Source organism: Pongo pygmaeus, chromosome 18 (genome assembly GCF_028885625.2).
Source record: "Pongo pygmaeus isolate AG05252 chromosome 18, NHGRI_mPonPyg2-v2.0_pri, whole genome shotgun sequence".
Classification (NCBI taxonomy): domain Eukaryota; kingdom Metazoa; phylum Chordata; class Mammalia; order Primates; family Hominidae; genus Pongo; species Pongo pygmaeus.
In genome coordinates, this window is record NC_072391.2 from 83,173,585 (window position 1) to 83,197,615 (window position 24,031).

The following is a 24,031-nucleotide window of genomic DNA, read 5'->3' on the forward strand; positions in this document are numbered from 1 at the left end:
GGGGCAGCTAGTTTCTGGTTGTGGATTCCGATTAATGGGCCGCAGGCACACGGTCTGCACCGTCCGGCTCGTTGCTAGGGGCTCGCTCGGGACCCGCCGCACTCCCGGGGCTGTCCGCCCGAGCCGGCCTGGAAGGCAGAGGACGCCTCCAGGTCGCTCCGCGGGGCCTCCGGAATTCCTGGGAAAGCCCCCCTGCAGCGCCGCCCCTGGACCCCAGGTGTGAGGAGCGGGGCTCGGCCAGCGGCTCCAGAAGAGGCCCGGACCCCCTGCCGCGGCCGCCGGGGGCGGGAAAGTGATTTCTCGGAAAGCAGAGCGCTTCAAAGAAGGCGGGCCGCGCGAGCCAAGCTGACGCCATTGGTCGGTGTGGCCGTCGCTCTGCGCACCGCCCGTCCCCCCACTGCCCTTTTTAAGGCCGCGCGCCCGCTGGCGCATCGCCTGGAGCGCGGCAGCAAGCGTGGGAACGCGGGCGGCGAGACGGCGGCAGGGCGGCGGCAGGTAGGCACACTGGGCGGGTAGGGCGCCCGTGTCCCGCGGGGTCCGGTCCCGCGGGGTCCCCGACGCCAGGCGGGGCGTGGGGGTGGAACTACCTACCGTAATGTCCCCGGGCGCAGCTCAGTGGCCGCCCGTGTCCCTCTCTGCTTTTTGCTTATTTTCCAGCCACCGAAGTCCAATCTGAATGCCCAAGTCGTTGATTATCGTTTGCCTGTTTCCAAAGATTGGTAGATAGATGCCTTTTTAAAAATCTCATTTTTCTTTAAATCTGGTTTACATGGAAAACGTTAGGAGAGCTCATATAATGAAGGGCAATAGCAACCCCCTATCTTGAAACGCGCTCTATCATCCCACTGAAATTCTGCCACGTGGAATAATGCTTGGAGGGTCAGAATTGTGGAACTGCCCAATAACCAGTCGTTATTGAGAGTTAGTTTGTGAAGGAGGGGACAGACTGGTTCTAAAATTCTGTTTAATGACAGTCAATTAAGATTTCTGTGTCTGTCTGGAGGGCCTTTGCTTCCATCACAGCCCAGTCGTCCTTGGTGAGAGAGTCTGTATATGAGCCACAGCTCACAAAAACATTGTTTGAAAAAATTTATTTAAAGAACATTGTTTGTAAAATGAGTCCCAATACATAGGAGAGACTTTCCAAAGGTGAGATGTGTTACTTACCCAGAGCTGTGAAAGGCTTTACGGATGGAAACTAGAGACTGAATTTTCCAGAATTTTAAGAAGTCTCCCCAACCAATGGCCCCCCCACTTTCTTTTTTAAACCGAAGGTAAGAACTAGTAGTTAAAATGACAGTTCAAAGCTTGTCCTTTTGGGTTACGGCAGCTTCCTCTATGAAAAGATTTGGGAGTGATTCAGTCACTTGAGGAAGGTTGGTGCCAGAGAGAGAAATGCCTTTGGTGCTTTCTGGTCTAGTGATGGGGATATGCTAGGCCAGAGCGAGTACCCTGGGCCCTCCGAGGCGGGGGAGAGGGTGGGGTCTGCTGCTGCCAGCTCAGGTGTGACCTGTAATCTGGATTAGGTGGGCCCAGGGCAGCCTCTTATCACGTGCCTCCTGGAAAGCCTGACTGCTGGATACATTTCTAGGGCTGCAGATAGGGCTTGGCCAGTAGATTACCTCAAAATCAAGAAGAGGAAGTTATAAACATGTGATTAGACTTATTAATTTTTCCTGGCTGGGCATTTGGTGGAATTCGTTTGTTAATGTTTAATAAATCATTATGGATCGTAACTGTAATAGAATCTCAGGCTTTTGATGTTACTTAGAATCTTAGAGGAGACCACGAAGGACACTGAGACGGGGCTGCACATGTGCAGAGATCTTGTAAAGTAACCATGGCTTTTCTCTGCACCATGTGTGAAATAAGCTGCCGCTGGCATTGGGGCGCCGGCATGGGTTCCAACACAGTCTGCTGGCTGCCTTGGTATTTGCCGTGCCTCTCTGGGCCTCAGTTTTTCCTCTCTTAAATAAAGAGGGGGCTGGATTAGATGATTTCTAAAGTATTTTCCAGCTTTCAGATGCTATGACTTACTCTTCTCTTTTTCCTTTTAAAATTTCTTTTTCCTGTAAATCACCAAGACAGTTGTCCTGAACAGTTTAGAGATATGAATCCGTTAGGAATCCTGATAAGAAAGTGTTGACCCTCTTTCTAGAAAAATGCCTGTACTAACAAAATTTTGCTTTTGGTTGCAGGAGGCTCAGGAACTGTGGATTCTAGTTTAGGAAACTTGTAGCAAGGAAATCGGGAAATATCTCATTTCGTTGAAATTCTCAGACGCCAACCCCTGTGTTGTGTTCTGGCTGCCTCTGTGCAGCTCATTCCTCAATCTAGGAGAAATTTTTCTACCTTGCCCCAGGAAAGAGTTGCTAACTTGTTTTCGGGGGGGTCTTTGGTAGTGGTGTTCCATTTCTCTTCTCAGGTACCCTCTCCCAAGTCTGTCCCTTTTTTATGATAAACACAGTGGCCTGCTTTAGAACTCTGGGTCTCTTGAGATACAGCCTCTCAACTTACAGGTGAGGAAGCCTCAGGGAGAGGTTCAAGTGACGTCACAAGGTCTGGTTAGAGAAAAGCCTTTGCCAGAGTTCAGAGTTTTCAAACCAAGGTCTAATTTGGGTGGGCGCAGTGGCTCACACCTGTAATCGCAGCACTTTAGGAGGCTGATGTGGGAGGATCACTTGAGGCCAAGAGTTCAAGACCAGACTGGGCAACATAGCGAGACCCTGTCTCTAAAATATCTATCTGGGTGTGGTGGCACATGTCTGTAGTTCCAGCTCCTCAAGAGGCTGAGGCAGGAAGATCGCTTAAGCCCAGGAGTTCCAGGCTGCTGCGAGCTATGATGGCACCACTGCACTCCTGCCTGGGTGACAGAGCAAGACCCTGTCTCTAAAGAAAAAAAATTGAACTCACCCCCTTTTAAATCCATAAACGCACAACTGAGGTTGTTGGATGGAGAATTTAAGAAATCCCACCTCCTCCTCCCTGGGACCTGGCCCTGTTTCCCATCTCACGGCCACCTGCAGGGTGGCTGGAGTTTCCAGAATGCGTACTTCTTGTGAAGAGAATATTTTGCTTTCTGGACCAGCATAGCTCTACCATATTTTGGGATGTTATGTCTTGTTACTGCTGATTGTTTCAAACTCGTTTGCCCAAAGAGGTCACATTTTAATCAGAAGAATAAAAATGCTATTTTTTTTTTTTTTTTGGGTGGGCGTCTATCCAGCTGTCTCGGGGATTTCCAGCACTGTTCTTGGAAATGTTGGCTCTAAGTCGATAGGTCATGCTAGTTCTCTCTCTCTTTCTCTGTTCTGTGGGGAAGCTGTCTGCTTGGGTAAGAATGTTCTTCCAAAGGATGTCTTTGGGTGCCCTGGGATGGTTAGGTCCCTAGAGTGAGACATCTTCTGGAAGAGGAGCCCAGTGAACTTTGCCCTGTTCGGTAGCTGCAGTTTATTCCCTCACTCTTGTCCCTATCTCTCAGTTGGTCATAGGAGTTGCCCAGGAAGGAAGTTTGGATAATAATAATGACATCTGGCGTGTAAGGTCCAGGCCCTGTCTCCGTTGCTTTCTGTGTACCATCTGAATTCTCTCTACACCCAGTACCGGTAGTTTTTCGTTAGTTTCATCTGGGACTGGGTAGCTGATGCCCTGAGTTTAAATGCTGATCCAGGGTCTCCCAGCTGAGTGGTGGCGTGACTTGAATGAGATCGCAGTTCTGTCTCATTCTCAAACTCCTGCTCTTATCACTGTGAAGGAACAGCTGTTTAGATGGGCTAGCCTGAGGGCCTCCTCTTTCTCAGACGGCACAGACACTGAATTCTATCAGGGAATATGGGGCCAGCTGGGCATCCGGTAACCCAGTTGGTTCTTAGGATAATGGGCTGCTCAGTGAAGGAACCTGGTGCTGTAAAAGTGATTCCCCGTTTCCTTCCAGTCTTGCGCTAAAACTGGAGCTGTTCACTGTGGCTGTATCTGCCTGAAAGGAAAGGGCCGGTGAAAGCTGGAAGGAGCACAGCCAGCACGGTGCGAGGGGCCCGCAGGGGGCTGCTGGTGGCTGCAGGTGGCTGCAGGTTTCCCACGGAGCTTTCAGTTTGCATTCAGGGCTGTGAGGTCATGGAGGCCAGCATTGCCTTCTCATGGCAGGTGTCCCGGAGTCCCTGAATCTGTGGGTTTCCCCCAAGCCAGCACCTTTGCTGCAAACCTCTGAGTTTCCTGTTAGCAGTTTTTGGGTTGCTGTGATGAATGAGACAATATCTGTAACGTCACAGCGTGTATTTCCGTCTTTCCAAGGATGTGTGACCGGAATGGTGGTCGGCGGCTTCGACAGTGGCTGATCGAGCAGATTGACAGTAGCATGTATCCAGGACTGATTTGGGAGAATGACGAGAAGAGCATGTTCCGGATCCCTTGGAAACACGCTGGCAAGCAAGATTATAATCAGGAAGTGGATGCCTCCATTTTTAAGGTAAAGACCCCAGCTCCCTTCCCCACTGTGGGCACAGTATCTCCTTTCCCTCATGGACTGGTAGAGATGTTTAGTGACATCTTCTCATTTACTTAAAAATTAATCCAGTTTTTTAAAAGCAAACATTGGTTCAGGAGTGCTGAATGTGTCTCAAAAATGTACATGAGCTGATTTCACATCTCTTGAATTACGGAGTCACTTTTGTGGTCGCTTGTATTCTGATGAGGAGATCGAAGGCTCTTTTCTTCCCTTTTCTGCTGCTTCCTTTTCCTGATGAGCCCAGTGGGAGAAAAGACTTCTTTGAGACCTTCACGCTAAGACCTTTCCCCACGGGCTTCCATTAGAGGCGATGCATATACCAGGGAAGGTTTCAGTCCTTGTTCTTTCAAAGCTGATACTTCTGCCTGGCATTGTAGGGCCAGCTCAGGAGGGTGAGATGCCATCTGTCATTCCTTTGGGGGCTGGGTCATGTAGGGGGTTGTGAACCTGCAGCAGATGTCTAAAAATAGTCTCACCTCCCTTGAGAGTAATCGGTTCCCCATGTGTGGAAAGACGTGATGGAGGGTTTGTTCTGTGCCAGGCCTGGCCCACGGCTTGTTTTCTGCTCACACGATCCTGTATGGTAGATGCTGTTCCCACCCTCATTCTATAGAGGCACTGAGAGGAGAAGTGACTTGTTGAGGTCTCACAGCTCTTGTATGATGGAGCCAGCATTCAGATGCAAGATGGCCCAACTGTGAACCCTTGGTCCTAACTCCAGAATAGCTGATCAACAGAGATTTCTTGCCATTACACCTAGATTAAGACAGAGGAACCAGGAATTAGGGCAGCCCAGCTCTGCAGACCAGCTGGGCCATCGAGTCCCTTGTGGGTCATCAGAGTCCTGTGTGGGCATCTCTAAGGCTCCAGATGTCCAGGTTTCACCTCTGGGAGATTCGGAGCCCTAGGTCAAGGTCAGCCTAGACTTCCATGTTTGCAAATGTGGGCACTACACGTAGTCTGAGTCCTAGCCCAGGTTATAAGCCATTGCCATGTGTGCTTATTCTCTTGCATTTGGGGGCCAGGGATGGGGAGGGGAGAGTGAGTGTGGGAGAGGGGTGAAGGGGGCTGAGTTGTTGGGGGCCAGAATCATACCTGAGACCACAAACAAGGTGTGGAGGGGGTCAAGACTGTAGGACCCCATGACAGTGCTGGACTCCCAGCCACAGGTGACTGTCCCCTGACACCAGAGAACAAAAATGGCAAAAGATCACACCTTAACCCCAGAGTGGACCATAAATAGGTCAAAGGTAGCTTAAGATGCATTTTGGTCCTGCACGTCTCTGCCTGACCGATGTTTGCGGTGGGGCTGTGCATTTCAGTAATTCTGTTAAATCTGCAATTTGAGGTTGCTGATCTTCTTGAGAATCTGATGCCCATTACTGACCACTCCAAGGAATATGGGGACAAGGGAACGCTTTGCACTCACCTTCAAGGGGTCCCTTGGTGCCCCCACACTTTCCAGATTCTTTCCGATCAAGGACCCCAGGTCAGGGAGCCTCAGCACCAAGAAGTTTTGTGATGCCACTGCCTGCCTCCTCACACTTAGTGCCATTGTGGATTTCTCTCTTGTTTGATTGCAGATTTTTTTTGTTTTTTTTTGCCTTTGGCATCATGGTGAACTTCTCTTGGGAAGGACTGCAAATTTAAACAGTGCCAGAGTCCCATCCAGTTGGTTGGGAACTCTGCATTATAGATAACCCCAAAAGCCGGAATTTCTCTGCCTCGCCACTGTTGATGTCTGGGTCTGGGCAATTCTTTGTTGTAAGGGTTCCCTATGCCTGGTGGGATGTTTAGTGGCATCCCTGGCCTCTTCCCAGCAGATGCCAGTAGCATCCCCTCCCCTACTGTCACAATCAAAAATGTCTTGGACATTGCCAAATGTCTCCTGGTGGGGCAGAGTCTTCCCCTCCCCATTGAGAACCCTGATAAGAGCTGGCCACTGCCAGGATCAACAGACTTAACCAGAGGTGTTGGGTGCTGAGGGCACAGTTGCAGGTTGGACATCAGTAAAACATCTTTAAGACATGGCAGAGGGTGCTGGGCTAGGCTGTGTAGCCCTGACATGTGGCTTGCTGACGGAGACTAAGCTGCTGCCTTCACCCCATTCCCTACTTCAACTTGTGCTCGGGCGGGTAATGAAATAAAGCCCCAGATTTATACATCTTATGCAATGTTCTTCATGGCCGTTTCAACAGTGTTGAGAAAAATGTGCAAGATTCCCAATGTTTCCGTTGGTTACGCAGTCGCCTGATGTGGCAATCTGAAATGAGTCTACAATCTCAGCAGGAATGGGGCCAGGAGGGAGATGCAGGTGCCCACTGGAGCAGGGAGGCCATTGGGAGGGCTACCAGTGCTGGTGGAGACATGGCGCCAGCAAGAGCCCATCAGGTGCTTCCCTGAGCTATGCTTGTTCCCATCCATCTTCTGAGAGGCCTGTCTCTGTGATGTTGGCCAGACAGATCTTTGGCTGTTGGATGAAGTCAACCTCGGTCAGATAGAGCCATCTTAGGGATTTTCCGGTTATGTAGACACTTGTTTCTTTCAACTGTTCAAAGAAAACCTTTCAACAATTTAGGAGTTAAGAAAGAAATTTATGAGTTTGGTTTCTTCCGTAATAAGTGGATAGTAAAAGAGGCCACTTATACCAGAAAATCCCTCATTGTCTGCAGGCATCATCCTGAGGCCGGCCTCATGGTATAGATCACAGAAGAGAAATTGAAAAAACATTGAGCTCATTTTGTACCGGCCCTGAGTACACTGATGAGGCCCTGATAGCAGCTCGTTTAATTTTTTAAAAGTACTTTACCTTCTTGAAATGATGACAAGGGGGGAAAATCTAGTTAAGTGAGCGTTATGATTCATGGTCGTTCCAGGCATTGTAACAGGCCTGAATGAGTTGAGGCTCACTTAGTAGCACAGATATTTCTCATTCAGCAGGCCTTGAAGGGAAAAATAGCATTTAATTAAAAAAATACAACATGAAACAATCATATTAAATTAGGAAGACCTCCTGGTCTGAGTTCAATGCTGTCAGCCTGAGTTGTGCGTCAACAGGAGAAATAAGTTACGGTGGAGGCTGAATGAGCCATAGTGACTGTTGCTGGCGGCGGGGGGCCTTGAAATCACTCTCTTGTCTAGTTTTTGCTCTAGCTCAAGAAGGATCTCGAGAGATCATCAAGCGAAGTTGACCTTTTAATGCTGGCTAGAGAGGCTGGGAGAGGGCCAGGTGCCTGCTGTGTCACAGAGTTCAGGGCAGCCTGCAAGCCAGGTACCCGATGGTGGCCCTGGATGCTTCCTGGCCGTGGGCCCTGCTGTGATGGACGATGTGGCCTGGCCTTGCTCGTGTGAGCTTGGCATGAACGAGTGAATATGGCAGTGCCTTGCAGGCACCGCAGTTGCGTATGTGTACCAGCTGATCACAACGTTGCCATGAAATCTGTGCATTTCAAGGCCCGTTTGGGATGTGGGTTAACTCAGTGGTTCTCAGGTGGGGGAGGGATCATGATTTACCCTCCAGGGAATACTTGGCCATGTTTGGAGACATTTTTTGGTTGTCATAGCTAGGGGAGGGGTGCTATTGGCATCTGGTGGGTCAAGGCTAGGGATGCCGGTGAATATTCTACAATCCACAGGACCACCCCGCCACAAAGAAGGGTCCCAGCTGACATGTCAGGCTTGCCACGGTGGGGAAACCCTGATTTAAAGTAACAAAAATTTGAAACTACAGTTATTTAGTACATGGTTTGCTCTTTTATTTATTTAAAAATAAACAACAACAACAAAACCCAAATGAAAGCCTGGTCAGTGTTGCGGTTAATGAAGGAGAACGTTAAAGACCATGTACTTTAAGAAATATTTTTAGAGGGGAGTTTTACATCAGTGTCACATAAGGAAACTACCACTTATGCTCACTAACAGGAATGTTCTTCCAGTTTCTTTACCCCAGGTAGAGGTGCAACATTTTACATCAACAAAGTAGACAGCATTGGCCTTGAACAGTAAGCATTCTTGTCTTTTTTGAGAGGAAAAACAGTCTGGGCTATTTTAAAGGAGCTGTGACTCATGGGGGCATGATGGAGTTTCTGGAAGTGTGGTCTCCTGGGTAGCTAAATCCGAATTCCTGGGATACTGGCTAAAGACAGCTACCTGGGCCGGGTGTGGTGGCTCACACCTGTAAGCCCAGCACTTTGGGAGGCTGAGGCAGGCAGATCACGAGGTCAAGAGATCAAGACCATCCTGGCCAACATGGTGAAACCTCATCTGTACTAAAAATACAAAAATTAGCTGGATATGGTGGTGCGCACCTGTAGTCCCAGCTACTTGGGAGGCTGAGGTAGGAGGATTCGCTTCAACCTGGTAGGTGGAGGTTGCAGTGAGCCAGATTGCGCCACTGCATTCCAGACTGGCGACAGAGTGAGACTCTGTCTCAAAAAAATAAAATAAATAAAATAAATAAAAATTAAAAATTAAAAAAGACAGGTACCTAGACCCAACCTCCCTTCCCCAGTGAGAATCTTGAGGGGCAAGGCCCAGGAATCGGCATTTTCACAAGCTTCCCAGGGGCAGGGGGTTGGTATATGCATTAAGCCTGAGAACACTTGCTGTGGTGGAGAAACTGTTGGGTTGGAAGTGGGTACAGCTGGCATTTAATTCCAGACTGGGTGGCCTTGGGAAAGTTGCTTACCTCTTGGAATTGCATTTTCCTGAAGTGGGTACAGCTGGCATTTAATCCCAGACTGGGTGGCCTTGGGAAAGTTGCTTACCTCTTGGAATTGCATTTTCCTGAAGTGGGTACAGCTGGCATTTAATCCCAGACTGGGTGACCTAGCGAAAGTTACTTACCTCTTGGAACTGCATTTTCCTGAATGGGATTGGGAAGTCCCTACAGATCTCCTATCATTTTAGGCTGGAGGACACTGTCTGATTTTTCCTGAAACCGAAGATAATTCTCACTGACTGTGGTTACCTCCTAGTTGGTGTGTCTGTATTCCAATTTTGCAACCTTAAAATCTATCCGTTCACCTGTCTTATTTTTTTAAAATCTGTACTGCCCTATTCTACATTATGACTTCAAGATTTCAGCTTTGAATTTCTGGTCCTAGTTCAGATCCTAAGGCTTGGAGAAGTCAGAAAACAGATCTATTAAAAAAAACCACACACATTAAAGGGAAAATATTTCATTACATTTTAAACAGCACCTGGGGGGAAAAGTCTAGAATAAATGCAAAAATGCAAAACAAAATTTCTATTAAAAGTAACAGGGCGATGGATGACCATTTTGACTTTTTGCAAATGTTCCCTTTTCATGCTAAATTTTAGGGGTTGATCTGAAAAAGCAACAACTTGTTCTTTGTTTTGAACGCTCTGGTGAAACCATATGCAACTTCCTCTTTGTGCTGTGTAAACCTCAGGTGTCTCCAGCTCTTCAGCCAGGCAAAAGGCTAAAAGGCGCACTCCAGGGTTGGAGGAGCCTTCGGCCTGGGTTTGACTTCTGACTCAGCTGTGTGAACCTGGGGGACCCCCTCCCTGGCTTGGGTCTTTTCACATCTGGTTCCCAGATGTGAAAAGACTCAAGACATCTGATTGGGGTCTCTTTGGGTCCTGAAATTGAATGAGAGTTGATGGCCAACAAAGACTCATGGGAAGGGAAGGATGTGTGGGGTCTTGATCATGGTGACGGATATTTGTGATTGGAGACGGCCATGAATTTAATGTGCTTCTGTTTCTTTCTTTAGGCCTGGGCAGTTTTTAAAGGGAAGTTTAAAGAAGGGGACAAAGCTGAACCAGCCACTTGGAAGACGAGGTTACGCTGTGCTTTGAATAAGAGCCCAGATTTTGAGGAAGTGACGGACCGGTCCCAACTGGACATTTCCGAGCCGTACAAAGTTTACCGAATTGTTCCTGAGGAAGAGCAAAAATGTAACTATCCTTTATGGGCATGAAACCTTCCAGAAGCTGCCCTGGCCTGTAGCCTTCACCACAGAACTTGGGTCTAGGGTAGACACAGGGTCTGGGGCACATAGTTTCAGTTAAACAAAGTAGTTCTCTCCTTTGCGTAAGCAGAGATTGAGATCTCTTTCCAGTGACCTCAGAGGGAAGGGCGGAGGAGATTGGGTGCAGCCCAGCCTGTGCCCCACTTGTTGCCTGACCACAGACACGTGTAGGGCCTCCCTGGACAGGAATAAGCATCCTCCAGCAGTTTCTGATGAGGAATCCTTTCATTTTCCAGCAGCTTGCAGAGGAGGCTGGGGGAAAACATGGTGGCCACAGAAGGGCTGGATCATGAGGGTTGGGAGTAAAGCTCTCAGATGAAGTTGTCAAAGATGGCACTGTGGGCTTCATTGTTGGAGATGGGATATGCCTCAATGTGTTACTAGATCCTGATTGTTATTTGGGAACTCTGGGATGTGATCATTCCTGAGGTTTCTTCCAGCTCTCAAATCCCAAGAAAGCATTTGTGACAGATTAAAGCAGGACAGGAAAAACGTGTCGCACCCTGGTCCTACATCACTAAAATAAATCCCAAAGTACTGAGCTGGGATCTGGCCTCAGAATCCTTCTCAAAGCCCTGTGCTGTGCAGCTGCTATGAATTGTAGCTGATTTACGAGATAAAACCTAATTACCAGCACTGGTTTGGAACATGATTTTAACACATTAATTTTCTTAGCCACTTGATGGGGCTTTTAGAATAACCCACTCTGGCTTTCTCCTTTTAAGCTTCTGAGTAGTCCACGAATGCCTGTAAGAAATACAAACCCCCAAAACTTCTTGGGGCTGTGCAGAAGTTTGAAGTTTGCACTCTTCCCACTGTGGGGGTGTTGACTTAGAATTTTTTAAAAAGTTAAAATTGCGATTCAAACAAATATATAGCGAATCTGTGTCAGAGAGTTGTTTAATCATCGTGAAGGAGGCAGCGTGATGGTAAAGATGGTGGACAGAGAATCCGAGGTGCTGGGGAATGTGGCCCGTGAACGAGAAAGCTGAGCCAAAGCCGATGCCCGACCCGGACAGTACAATCGTGGTTTGGGGCGTTTGTAGCCTAATCGTCGGCAGTTAGCACCTAACTCTACTGAGCCTGAACCCTAATCAATACTAAATAGTAAGGCCAACAAACTGACCTTCCTTTGGAGAATCGGGTGCCCTTTAGGAGGAAACCTCTATATAATAGTCTGGGGTGGCCCTGAAAGGCTAAGCAGTCATCTTTTTGTCTCATTTCCCAGTTTTAGACAATTTTTTTAATCACCAAAAAGTAAATTGTGATTTGAAGGAATAGAGAAGTTTCTTTTGGCCCCCACTCCCAACCCCAAGATCAGTCAGGCTTGAACCGGCAGGTGACCCCAACTTGTTTATAGCATAGGGTGCAGCCAGCATCACCTGCTAGTGATGTTAAAGAAGCAGCAGGAGGTTCTCAGGGGTGAAGCAATGTAGCATTTGCATAATTGCCTGCAGGGGCCCACTCTCCTCTAACTTCAGTGGTTTGCAGGCTCCATGGTGGGCGCCCCACCTTCTCCCTACTTCCCCATCAGTAGCTTCTCAGTGAATTCTTCAATCTCTTGAGATGGAATCAAAATTCAGCCAGGAGGAAACAGTGGGTAAATTCTGTAGGTCACTGGGAATAATGAATTTTTGTAAGTGTTTGTTGGTTGTGATACGTCTTACACTGATAAACTTCATAAGGTAAGTTGTCGACTGAGGAAGCGGCATGAGAAGGGAAAGAGCAGAGGCTGGGCCAGCCTGCTCCTATGGACGCTGTGCACCTTTAGGCGGTTTGTGATTACGGCTGGTGCCCACTGGGCATCAGTGAGGGTGCTGCGGTGTGTGTGTGTGTGTGCATGGCTGTGTGCACTGATGCACATGTGTATATTTGGAAAGGCCAAAAAGAGATTTCCTGCCAACTGGCAATACAAAAAAGACCCCAACCTGCCAACACATTTTGCCAGGAAATCTTTGAGTGTTTTCAAATGCCCTGGCTTATAAATGTAACCTTCTTAAGTTAGCAAATGCTTGCTGTGAAGTATATCTGATACAGATTAATTTTGGATCTCAGAAAATAGAAGAAAGAGACCAAAGTGCTGTCTTTATCCTTTAAAAGTGTTAGCAGAAACAATCACCACCACCACCACCAACTTCTCTCTTTTGACTTTGCTGATCAGATGACTGAAGCATGGGAAAAAAATCCTGTGCCTTTCCCAAACCAGTGAAGACACTCACTAACTTAATGTTTCTTTAAACTCAGCATTTACAGAGTAGATTATGGCTTCAGCAAAGGCTGTGATGCCTCTGTGCCATGTATCATGGTGTTTGTCTGGTTTTCTGTAGGCAAACTAGGCGTGGCAACTGCTGGCTGCGTGAATGAAGTCACAGAGATGGAGTGCGGTCGCTCTGAAATCGACGAGCTGATCAAGGAGGTAAGCAGAGGCAGCATTTCAGGGGTCTGGCCCTGCCAGGAGGAGTCTCATGTCTTCTGGCAGGGAGGGGCACCGTTCTTGCTGTATGAAGGCAGCCAGAGCCTCGGGCTCACTTAGGCAGTGGCATCTCCACCTGTGCAGATCTGGAACGGAAGGACTGGCTGGGCACCCCCTCCCGAGGCCGGCTTCTGCCAACAGGTCAACCCCTCACGCCAGATCCCTCCTTCATCCCTAGGGCTGGGCCTGAGCTGCCTGTTATGTGTCAGTGAAGTTCCTTCCAGCTCCAAACTGTTCGAACATTTTGGACAGCAGTCTTTTAAATGGCATCGTGAATTTCCTTGCCTTCCTAGCAGGCTGCAGAGAACAAAATGTAAACTTTCCTTGCTGCCTGTGCTTGTCATGATGGCATGGGTTGTTGTACCAGCTCTCATGGCTATTTGATTGCTTCCTTTATAATGTGCAGGTTTTATTCCTTAACGGATTGGAAAACTGGATAACCAAGCATGTTCACATTGCACATAAACTCCTGATAGGCTATAAGAGAAAGCATAATCGGGGCCTCCTCAGGCAAGAACATGTGGCTTTTGTATACCCATTTCAGCTATTGGGATGCCCTTTTCTTCTGTCTTTGGCCTCTTGACTGTGCCTTTTATGGGTATTACAAGGTGGACATTTGCATGACTAAACCTCGTGCAGCCTTTGCAAAAGGTGGTGTGAGTACTGTATAAATTCTTGTTCTTAATAACATAGCAATAGTGGAATCCTTAAGAGTAGCTTGGCTGTCAGAGGATGAAGATAACAGAATGTAACCTATCTGAACGGCTTTGCTCTTCTGCAGAGGCAGCTGCCAAATGTCTGGGTGGTCTTTGGCAGCCGACTGAGTGCATTCTTGGCTTCGTGGCCCTCCACCAATGTCTTGTTTTCTGTAGAAGGCTTTTCTGCTGACTCAGCTGAGAGAGTGAGATAATCGGATTGCCACACCGGGGTCACAAGAAAAGCAATTTCAAAACATTTCATAATTGGATTTATCAGCCTCCTTTAAGGAATGGGCCAGAGATTGAACATCTGCATGTGGCTCGTTGAGTGAGATTCTTGAAAGCATGGCAGCCTTTGGCCAGCATCACCGTTCATTGGTGTCTCAGAGCTTGTCTGCGTGTCCAGGGCATTGGGGGCAATTGGATAACCTGGAACACTGGGTCTGCAACAGGCAGGTCCTGGAAAGGGCCAAGAAACTTATTAGTGGCCCCCAAAGAGCCTAGTAATTTGGCCACATGGTTTGAATGCTAAACCTGGTAGATTTAAGGCCTAGGGCCTTTCAGGTTGCAAAGTGAAGCTTGACTTTTGTCTCCTGAGATAAAGGTGACAATATGGTTTTAGTTACACATGAACTGTTCATTTTTACAAACACTGGAGCCCCAGGTGGGAGATCAGTGACTGAGCTGCCCTCCTCTCCCTCCCCTGACTGTGCAGCCTTCTGTGGACGATTACATGGGGATGATCAAAAGGAGCCCTTCCCCGCCGGAGGCCTGTCGGAGTCAGCTCCTTCCAGACTGGTGGGCGCAGCAGCCCAGCACAGGTGAGGGTGGGTGGCCCAGAATTGTCACCAGGCATGGTCTGAAGGGTTTACGGCATTCCATCAGCCAGGGATGGAGTGGGGGTGGTTGTTGCTATCATGATCCATGTCTCATTAAAGGTAGCTCAGCCCTGAGAGGTGAAGAACGATGGCCCTGGTTTCCCAACATGAGGGCAGAGCCCAGCTGTGCCTTTGGCCCTGCTCTCCACTGCTTCTCAGGAGGGCACAAGCTGCTTGTTCCCTAGGTGATGTCCATGCCAGCTCTCCCCACTCTCGTGGGAAAGTCCAGGGAAGTGGATCTAGTGAACTTGTGTAAGGCCAGAGAGAAGATGCAGCTCTTGGCCACACTGGCGCCCCCTCCCTGGGTACTCCCTTAGGTCGGCCAGTCTGTTACGACATTAAGGACCCCCCCAGAACCAAAGATAGCCCAGGGCATTTGGAGGAGAGGAGAACTCAGACTAGGAATAGGAAGTTTGCTCAGAGCCCTGGATTTGAATCCCACGCTGGGAAGTTACAGATCTTGAGCCTCAGTTTATTCATCCATAAAATGGAGAAACCAGGACTTGCGCCATGGGGTCACGAGGGTTAAGTGAGGCATTCATCCTTTGATTCTCTTTTGATGAGCCACTCAGAACCCCCAGCTGCTTGAAATGCCCCCGCCCCCACCAGGCCCAGGCTTCTGCAGCCCGTGAATGTGTTTGCTTCCTCCCTCGGCGTCTTTCCCCTAGCCCTACATCCCCTGTGGGAGTCTGGGAGGTGGCAGCTGGCCCCGGACGCCTCGAAGGTTGCCAGGCCGTGGGTGTCGAGTAAGAGGCCCCTGGAAAGGTACCTCTGTCTGTGCTGCAGGAACACCTTCCGGAAAGCTAGCTTGCACCCCCTGGCTCTCCCCCAGAGATAAGCCCTGGGTAGTGGGTGTGCAGTCCAGTGGTATTCTGGGGGCAAGTGCTTGAGGTGGGAAGGAAATGTGGCCCCACAGTGTCACATTGACACATGGTCAGAAATCCCACAGCATAGAGCAAGTCCCCCCGACTTGCCACTCTGGTTTTCTGCATTTGTGAAACAATGGCTTTCTGCTCTGGTGGGGAAAAGCACTGAATTCAGCGGAAGCCTGTGCTCCCTGGAGCCTCTGGCACGCCATGAGCAGCCTTTTAAGGGACTTTTGGAGAAGGAGCGATTGGGGTGGCTCCCTGTACACCACACCTGGGTGGCTCTGAGCTTGCTTTTCTGTTTCTCCTGCAGGCGTGCCGCTGGTGACGGGGTACACCGCCTACGACTCGCACCATTCAGGTACGGGGTGGTCCGGGCTGAGCGGGGCGTGGGCACTGTTTGAAGACAAAGCCCAGATGACCCAAGCAGGGTTGCGGGGTTCCGAGGATGAGCAGCACCTGGTGTGGAAGTCTAGGCCGGGTTCCGAGGATGAGCAGCACCTGGTGTGGAAGTCTAGGCCCGGTTCTGATTATGAGCAGCACCTGGTGTGGAAGTCGAGGCCCCGATTTCTCCTCCTCACCGTTTGGTCGGGAGCCGGCGAGTGGCCTCTTTTGAGCCTTTTCTTGGACTGGAGCAGCAAGTAGACAGAGTGCTCTTTGAGGCTGTAACTGTGCAGGAGAGAGAGTGAGGGACAGGCCAGCGTCCGTCCCAGTGCTGCCCCTCTTTTGGGGCTGCAGGTGGAGTGATGGAGCCTCTCAGAGAGCCTCATCTCAGGCTCCCCTGCCCACCACCTCTAGGTGGATGCAGCTGTTCCTATTTCACGGGCTCAGGAGCCCTGGTCACGTAGCTTGTGTGCTACAGAGTGGGGGCCTCCCCACGGCTGTCCCGTCCCCACGCCTGCCTGCAGTGGGCAGAGGTGGCCTTTGTGTGTAGTCTCAGCGGCTAAGGACCCTGGCTGCACTTCTGCCAGCTGCCCCTGGAACTGACGCTCAGGCGTGGTGACAGCATCTTCTGAAAAAGGAAGCTGGGGCGTCTTCCAGCATTGGCTGGTTCTGTGGGAGGCGAGCAGCTGGTCTCATCAGATGGGCTACAGCACGTTAGGGCTGGGCCTCTGGGTAGAGGAGGAAATGGGGCCAGGATAGACGTGTGCTGGCTGAGGTCCGCATGGGACAGTTTTGTGGGTGGCAGAGGTCGGTGCTCACCCAGGCAGGAAAACTATCGAGATGACAATGCCCTGTCCATGAAGTTCTTGTCTATTTCCCGGCAGCCCTTTGATCTGGGGGGTTGTTTTTGCTCCGGCTTCACAGATGAGGAGACTGAGGCTGGGAGGTTCAGGATCTCATCCAGGTCACGCAGGCCACTGGCTGGAGCCTGTTCTTGAGGCCTCCTTGTGCCCGGCAGCTGCCATGCTCACAGGAGCTCAGTTCTGGGAGGCCTGGGTCACGGGGCTAAGCCTCCGGGCTCGCCAGCCACTGGGCTGTGGCCTGGGAGTCTGCCGACCAGTGCTTTCCGGGGGCTGTGGAGTAGCCAGGCACAGAACTGAGCCATCTCGGTGAGATGCAGAGGCACAATTTGAGGAGAGCATGTCCTTGAATTAGTCCAGCAGAGTCACAGCCACTGCCTCATGCACAGAACATCCTAAACATCCTTCTAGAAGCTGTGAGCTTTGGTACCTCTGTCCAGCCCCGCCCCCACCTCTGTAAATCCATGCCTCAGTTTCCTTACCTGGAAAATGGGTATAATAATTAATAATCTACCTTACAGGGTTAAATGTGCTGGTAGGTCCCAAGCCCTGGGCACAGCACCTGGTATGTACTGTGTAGACCATAGGCTGTGGTTTATAACTTCAGGAGTCTTGTCTGTGTAGATAAGCATTTGTCCTGTTACCCAGTTTCTTTAACTGGTGCTTACCTGTGCCAAGCACAAATACAAGCTCCGATAATCCTCACAGCAGCCCAGTGAGGTGGTTGCTGTTTTTATCTCTACTTTGCTTATGAAAAGCTGAGGCACAGAGTGGGGAAGCGGCTTGCCCCAGGTCATCCAGCTGGGCAGCGGCTGCGCTGGGACCGCACGTCAGGCAGGTGGGCTGCAGGGTCTGTGCTGCGGGCATCTTTTTTGCTGCCTCTGTGGTCAGGCCGTTCCCCAGCAAGGCTGTTCTTGCGGGTGAGTGGTTCTATAAGGGCAGGGCTGGGTTGCAGCGGGGCCCCTAGTGTTGCAGAAGACTCACCTGCCTCACCTTGGCAGCCCTTGGTGAGTTGCTTCTCACCTGTCAGGTGCAAGCCTGACAGCTGGAACCTTCTCTCAGCATAAGATGTTCTGTGGTATGTGGTCACTAAGACACTCCTGCTTAGGCGTCTCTGAAGCACTTAGCTGTTCCGGGTGAAGCTGCCAGTTTACATGACTGAGAGGTGCTGGTACCAAGATAAGGCCCCGGAAATGACAGGGCAAAGGGCCAAAGGGGTGACGGAGTGGCCTGAAGCGTTTCATTCATTGGGAACAAAGTTCAAAAGTTGCTTCAGGGTAAAGGAAGGGGAGTGTGTGGAGTCCGCAGGCAGTGCAGAAGTTGCAGACTTGGCGTGGGGGGAAGATGGTGAGTGAGGAAGAGCGAGACCAGCGGGGAAGATGGTGAGCAGGGAAGAGTGAGACCAGTGCTGCCATTTCCTTCTGGGTGACCCTATCTAGGCTTCAGTTTCCTGAAGTGTCAAATCAATGAGGTGGACCAGAGCTCCTGCAGCTCTAGCTTCCTACCTTGCATGATTCTAGAACCTGCGTAACTCCAGCATGGCTGGAAGTGGAGACCGTGAACGGTGGGTTGTCAAATAATAAGGCAGGGAGCAGAGCCCAATGGGAGGGTCCAAGGAGTTCTGAGTGCCCAGCAATGTCAGCAGGGAATGCAGGTGGCCTCAGGGCCTCCCCAGATCTGGTGCCTTGCACAACTCTAGGGGGCGCTGTGGAGTTAGGCACGTCACAACTTGTGTGGCTCCACAAGGCAGCCTTGAACCGGTCTGGGATACTTAGAAGGAGCTCCAAACTCACTAAGCTCATTGCTAGCGTATGTAATTCTTTTGGTTTAAGGCGATTAAAATGCAGATACCTCCCTGCATTTACATGTTATTTGCATTCCTACCTTAGTTTAGTGTTTTCCAAACTTTGGTCACTTGAGGTCCAGTGTCACAATTGATTTTCACAGCCTGGAGTGTTATTAACATCATGTTTTTCCTCAAATCTTAATTTCTAAAACTTGTTTATTTTAAATGAGAACCCACTATCATTGCCTGTAAAGGAAGACCTGTGCCACCTGGTATAAGTAGGTGATACTATCTGGCTAGAATTGATTAAGATTGTATTTGGCTTTCATTGAATTTGTCTTGACCTCTGACAATGCCCTGAATTTGGAGCCCTAAGTTCAGTGCCATTATTCAAAAGGAAGGTTGACAGGTGTTAGGTGTTAGAGAGCTATCAGCACCAAACTGAGGCTTGCTTTTTGAAGTAATCAGAGGTTGGGAGAATATTGAAGATGGAATAATCTTGTGATTACATGTATCACCCCTCCCCCATTATTCTGTGTGTGCCACATTTGGGGAACCCCTGCTTTAGTTTGAGTGTTTTTCAGACTTTGCTGAGAACAGATTTGGATGAAGGGTTTTGCAGAGATTCTTAATCTAAAATCCAGGAAATACCAAGGGCACTGTGAATTTGTTGAGAAAAAGATTATGTCTTTATTTTCTTTAACTTCAGGTTTAAATTGAGCATTTCCTTTTGTTATGAATGTAGGCAGCCGACCACCGTGTCCTTAGCAGTGCCTATGAGACGGAGTATTGTCATAAGAAATGAGTTGTCGAAACATCGTTTGCCCTCAGCCTGACGTGTAAATTACAACAGTTACCAGACCTTCTCTAGAACTTGTATTTAAAGAGTCAATGAAGAAGTACAGAGAACACTGTTGTAGTTAATATTTTCAGTCATTGCTTTCCTTAGTCATTCTGTGTATTTATTCATGCATATAAAAATATTACTTCAAGCAGTACATGGATTTTCCCAGAATATCAAAGTGGTTCAAGACACACAAAGAGTTACCCATGTAGGTGTGAGACAGACTGTGCACTTGGGCAGGAGGGACCCTGTGTGTCTCCCTGCAGCACCCTCATCATGTCCCTCTTGTCCACAGCGTTCTCCCAGATGGTGATCAGCTTCTACTATGGGGGCAAGCTGGTGGGCCAGGCCACCACCACCTGCCCCGAGGGCTGCCGCCTGTCCCTGAGCCAGCCCGGGCTGCCCGGCACCAAGCTGTATGGGCCCGAGGGCCTGGAGCTGGTGCACTTCCCGTCGGCCGACGCCATCCCCAGCGAGCGACAGAGGCAGGTGACGCGGAAGCTGTTCGGGCACCTGGAGCGTGGGGTGCTGCTGCACAGCAGCCGGCAGGGCGTGTTCGTCAAGCGGCTGTGTCAGGGCCGCGTGTTCTGCAGCGGCAACGCCGTGGTGTGCAAAGGCAGGCCCAACAAGCTGGAGCGTGATGAGGTGGTCCAGGTCTTCGACACCAGCCAGTTCTTCCGAGGTCTGTACCATCGTCACCTTGCTGCCCCCACATCTTAGAGATCACGCCTCCTGTCCGTGTGCCATTTGCAGCTCAGGGTGGCCCTGTGGTCTCATGGAGGGATGTGGAGGAGGAGTGAGGGGCATGGTGCGGCAAGGAGGCTCTCCTTTGAATGGCACTCTGCCCTCTCCCACTGAGCGATCCTGGGGTGCTTCTCTGTGCCTCAACTTCCCCATGTGTACAGTGGGGGTGCAGAATCAGTAGCCTCGTCAGGTGATTGTCGGGAGGGTAAAGGAACTTAACCTCATGTACCTTGGAGTATGTTCCGAGGATGGTCCCTGAGCGCTGGCTAGAGATGCAGAGTCTGAGGCCCTGCTCCAGCCACAAGATCTGAACCTGCATCTTAGCAAGATCTCTGGGGATCTGTGTACAGGTTTTGAGACACGCTGACTTTCCACACACTAAGTGCTCAGGATGGCAGCTGCACACACTAAGTGCTGCCCATTAGCTTTCGTTATGCTGTGAGGAGGATGTGTAGGATCCCAGCCTGGGTGTCTCCTGGAGGGCTAGGATGGCGTCTCCCTTCTCCATGTCCCCATGCTGTCTCCTCCTCTCCTGTAGCAGCACAGCCCGAGATAGTGTCAGCTCTCAGCTGCCACCGGCCTGAGAACTCCCAGAGGAGGGGCCTGGAAGGGCAGGTGTGGTGGTATGTGTGAGCTCAGGTGCGTAAGCCCTGAGGAATCCCCCTAGTGAGGAGGAGTGAGGCCGAGGTTATCACCCCTGAGTAGGCAGAGCGGCACAGAAGGGCGTCCTGCAATGTACATTCCCGGGCCTGCCTCACATCCTCTGATTCCATGGGTCTGAGGTGGGGCCCAGGATCCTACATTTCTAATGAGCTCCCAGGGAAGGCAACTGCTGCTGTCCACCGGCCCACTTTGAGACCCTTTCAGTTGGCTGTCAGAGATTCGGGTGAAGGCTGCAGCCCTCCCTGGGTGTCCTCAGGTGGGGGTTGCAAACTCAGTTGCCTCCAGGGGCCAGGCAGGTAAGAGCAATGCACGACTTGAGAGATAAGAGGGAGCCTTGGGTAGCTGTGCCCATGGAGAGGCTTTCAACCCAGGCGTTAAAATCCCGGCAACAACCTGGAATGGCCAAACCAACAGCTCCTTGCTTGGAATTTGGCCCAAGGGCCACCAGTTTGAGATCCCATTGTGCCCTGGCCTAAATGCTGCAGCACCCCCGCTAAGCCCCGGGCCTCCTGACCCCCCAGCCCTGCTGCTGCGGGAGTTGGAGGTCATCTCGGCCTTGCTTGCAAACACCCTCTGCCTGTGTCATTCCAGAGCTGCAGCAGTTCTATAATAGCCAGGGCCGGCTTCCCGATGGCAGGGTGGTGCTGTGCTTCGGGGAAGAGTTTCCGGATATGGCCCCCTTGCGCTCCAAACTCATTCTCGTGCAGGTAAGTATGGGCAGCTTTTTTTTTTTTTTTTTTTTTCTGAGATAGAGTCTTGCTCTGTTACCCAGGCTGGTGTGCAATGGCATGACCTTGGCTCACTGCAACCTCCGCCTCCCGGGTTCAAGCAGTTCTCCTGCCTCAGCCTCCCGAGTTGCTGGGACTACAGGCCCATGCCACCACGCTCAGCTAATTTTTTGTATTTTTAGTAGAGATGGGGTTTCACCATGTTGTCCAGGATGGTCTCGACCTCGTGATCCACCCGCCTCGGCCTCCCAAAGTACTGGGATTACAGGCGTGAGCCACCGCACTTTGGGCAGCTTTGAGCCCTGCATCCAGGTCTCCTGGCCCCCCATGTAAGGATCAAGTTTTGGGCTGGAGAAGAGGACACAAGGACGAGTTTCCACCTGTGTAGGAGGCAGGCCTGGGCAAGACCTTCAATACGGGGGAAGCGGATTCTTGCCATCTCCGAGCCATCTTCTGGTGTCTGGGACGCGCACAATCTGTGTGTGTGTGTTTTCTCTTTTCTTTTTTAAATCTAAACCTCTTCTCCAGAAAGATTCTACCTGTTCAGTTGCCTGAAGGTCTAAGTGACAGATTAGGGCGTTGCCAGCCCTTATTTCATGTAGTCAAAGGAATGAATCTTTAATGGTAGGATTCTGGGTGCTGGCTGTCCCAGCTGGGACAGTACTGGGGAGTATGGAACAGTCTTGGCGGGAGTACTGCTTGCCCTTTCTTGGCATTCTGACTCATTCACTTGGGACTCACGTGGCGCTGGGGTCATCAGAGGACCTGGTTAGGGTCAAAGACAGTGCCCACCCCCTTTGGAGCCTCCGCCTCTGCCTCTGACTTTCTGTACCTCCCATCTAGATTGAGCAGCTCTATGTCCGGCAACTGGCAGAAGAGGCTGGGAAGAGCTGTGGAGCCGGCTCTGTGATGCAGGCCCCCGAGGAGCCGTCGCCAGACCAGGTCTTCCGGATGTTTCCAGATATTTGTGCCTCACACCAGAGACCGTTTTTCAGAGAAAACCAACAGATCACCGTCTAAGTGCGTCGCTTGGGCGCCCCACCCCGGCTGCGTCCTGCATCCATCTCCCTGTTACAGTGGCCCGCATCATGATTAAAGGATGTGGATCCCTCTGTCTGGGGTGGGATGCCTTACTTTGCACTTAATTTAGTAAGGGCATTCTCGGAGGAGTAGACGTTTAATACAAAGTGGCGGCATAGCCCTGCTGAGATGTCAGTGATGGCCTGGATGCTGTAACCACAACCTGTGGCTAAAAATTTTATTTTCTACACTTTCCCCATCATTATCATTAGTTGCTATGATTCTTTCTGCATTTTCGGTTAACTATCATTTCCAAAGACTGATCATTCAATAATATTAGCAGATAGCTGCTTCGACAAAGGAATTTGGAGTTTAAAAATCAACTTGTGAAAACAAGGTTGTTTCTGTCTTTATCTTTTGTTAGAGTTATAGATTTATGATTTCATAGGCTTGATTCTATGTGAAATATCTTTTTACTTTTATGCATTTTAATAAAATTTAAAAATATTTAGATAAAAACCCCCTTTAATGAGTGCAAGAAAAACTCTTGGCTTGTTAGAAGAAAGTATATTCTTTCTAGAATTCGGTGCAGGAATATGTGTTCATATCCAGGCAAACGGGTGTGTTTTTATCTTCAGACAATGAAACCTTCTCGTCTGGGGCTTTGTTGCCTGGAAGATTAGAACTAAATTTATTTTTTTCATTTCTGTCATGAAATCATTCCAGATACCTCTTTTCTTCTTTCCAAATGGTTTTCACATGTGTTTAAAATATTTGTACTTTGAATTGTCGAATTTTCCATGTCCTTCTTTCTCCTTTGTGCCCAGCCTGAGTCAGCACCATCTCACATTCAGAACCTCCCAGTGAAAGGGCAGGAAGGGGCCTTACCTGTCAGCCTTCATTTTGAGAAGGTGGAAGGTGTTAGGGTTTGGGAGACAGCGCATCCAATCTCCCAAGTCTCATGGTGGATTTGTGACCGTGAGAGTTTCCGGTTTAAAATCTGAAAAGCCAGAGTATGCCCGTTTCCTTTTCCCAGCGCCACGCCTGTGGAGGGGACAGTCAGACCCAGAGGTCCTTTAGATGTGGATGAGTTCACAGGTGAATAGAGGAGAAGACCAGAGGACGTGGCTTTTCCCTTTTGTCCAACAAAGCATTATATTTTTAAGAATGGCAGACCTGTTTGCTGAAGTGTTCATAAGGTAACAATAGACTTGAATCTCCAATTCAAATGAATGTCAAAGCACATATCTTTAATATGCTGAATGAATATTTATTTTTGTATCCATTAAAACAGTATATTGATCTCTTTTATTCTTTATTAAAATAAAATGCTCTTTTTTAAAGCTGCTGTGTACTGTATTTTTTTAGTCACTGTCAAATATGATGTAATTCTCACCAGATTCTAGGTTCTGTAAAGGAGGAGTTACTGCTGCAATGTGAAGTATTAATTCAGTGCACTGGACTAAAACAATATTGCAGTAGGATTTTAAGGATTTTTTTTTTTTTTGAGACAAAGTCTTGCTCTGTCACCCAGGCTGAAGGGCAGTAGTACGATCTTGGCTCCCTGCAACTTCCACCTCCCAGGTT

At 49.6% G+C, this 24,031-nt stretch overlaps 1 protein-coding gene across 1 annotated transcript; it reads left to right on the forward strand.

The window, feature by feature from the left end:
- Window positions 1-417: 417 nt before the first annotated feature.
- Window positions 418-23,790, forward strand: IRF8 (interferon regulatory factor 8). The gene is made up of 9 exons (XM_054454245.2): window positions 418-495; window positions 4,291-4,465; window positions 10,243-10,426; window positions 12,828-12,916; window positions 14,387-14,492; window positions 15,729-15,776; window positions 19,585-19,971; window positions 21,288-21,403; window positions 22,268-23,790. The coding sequence occupies exons 2-9, from the start codon at window positions 4,292-4,294 to the stop codon at window positions 22,442-22,444; spliced, it is 1,281 nt and encodes a 426-aa protein (XP_054310220.1). The 5' UTR covers window positions 418-495; window position 4,291; the 3' UTR covers window positions 22,445-23,790.
- The last annotated feature ends 241 nt before the right edge of the window (window positions 23,791-24,031 follow it).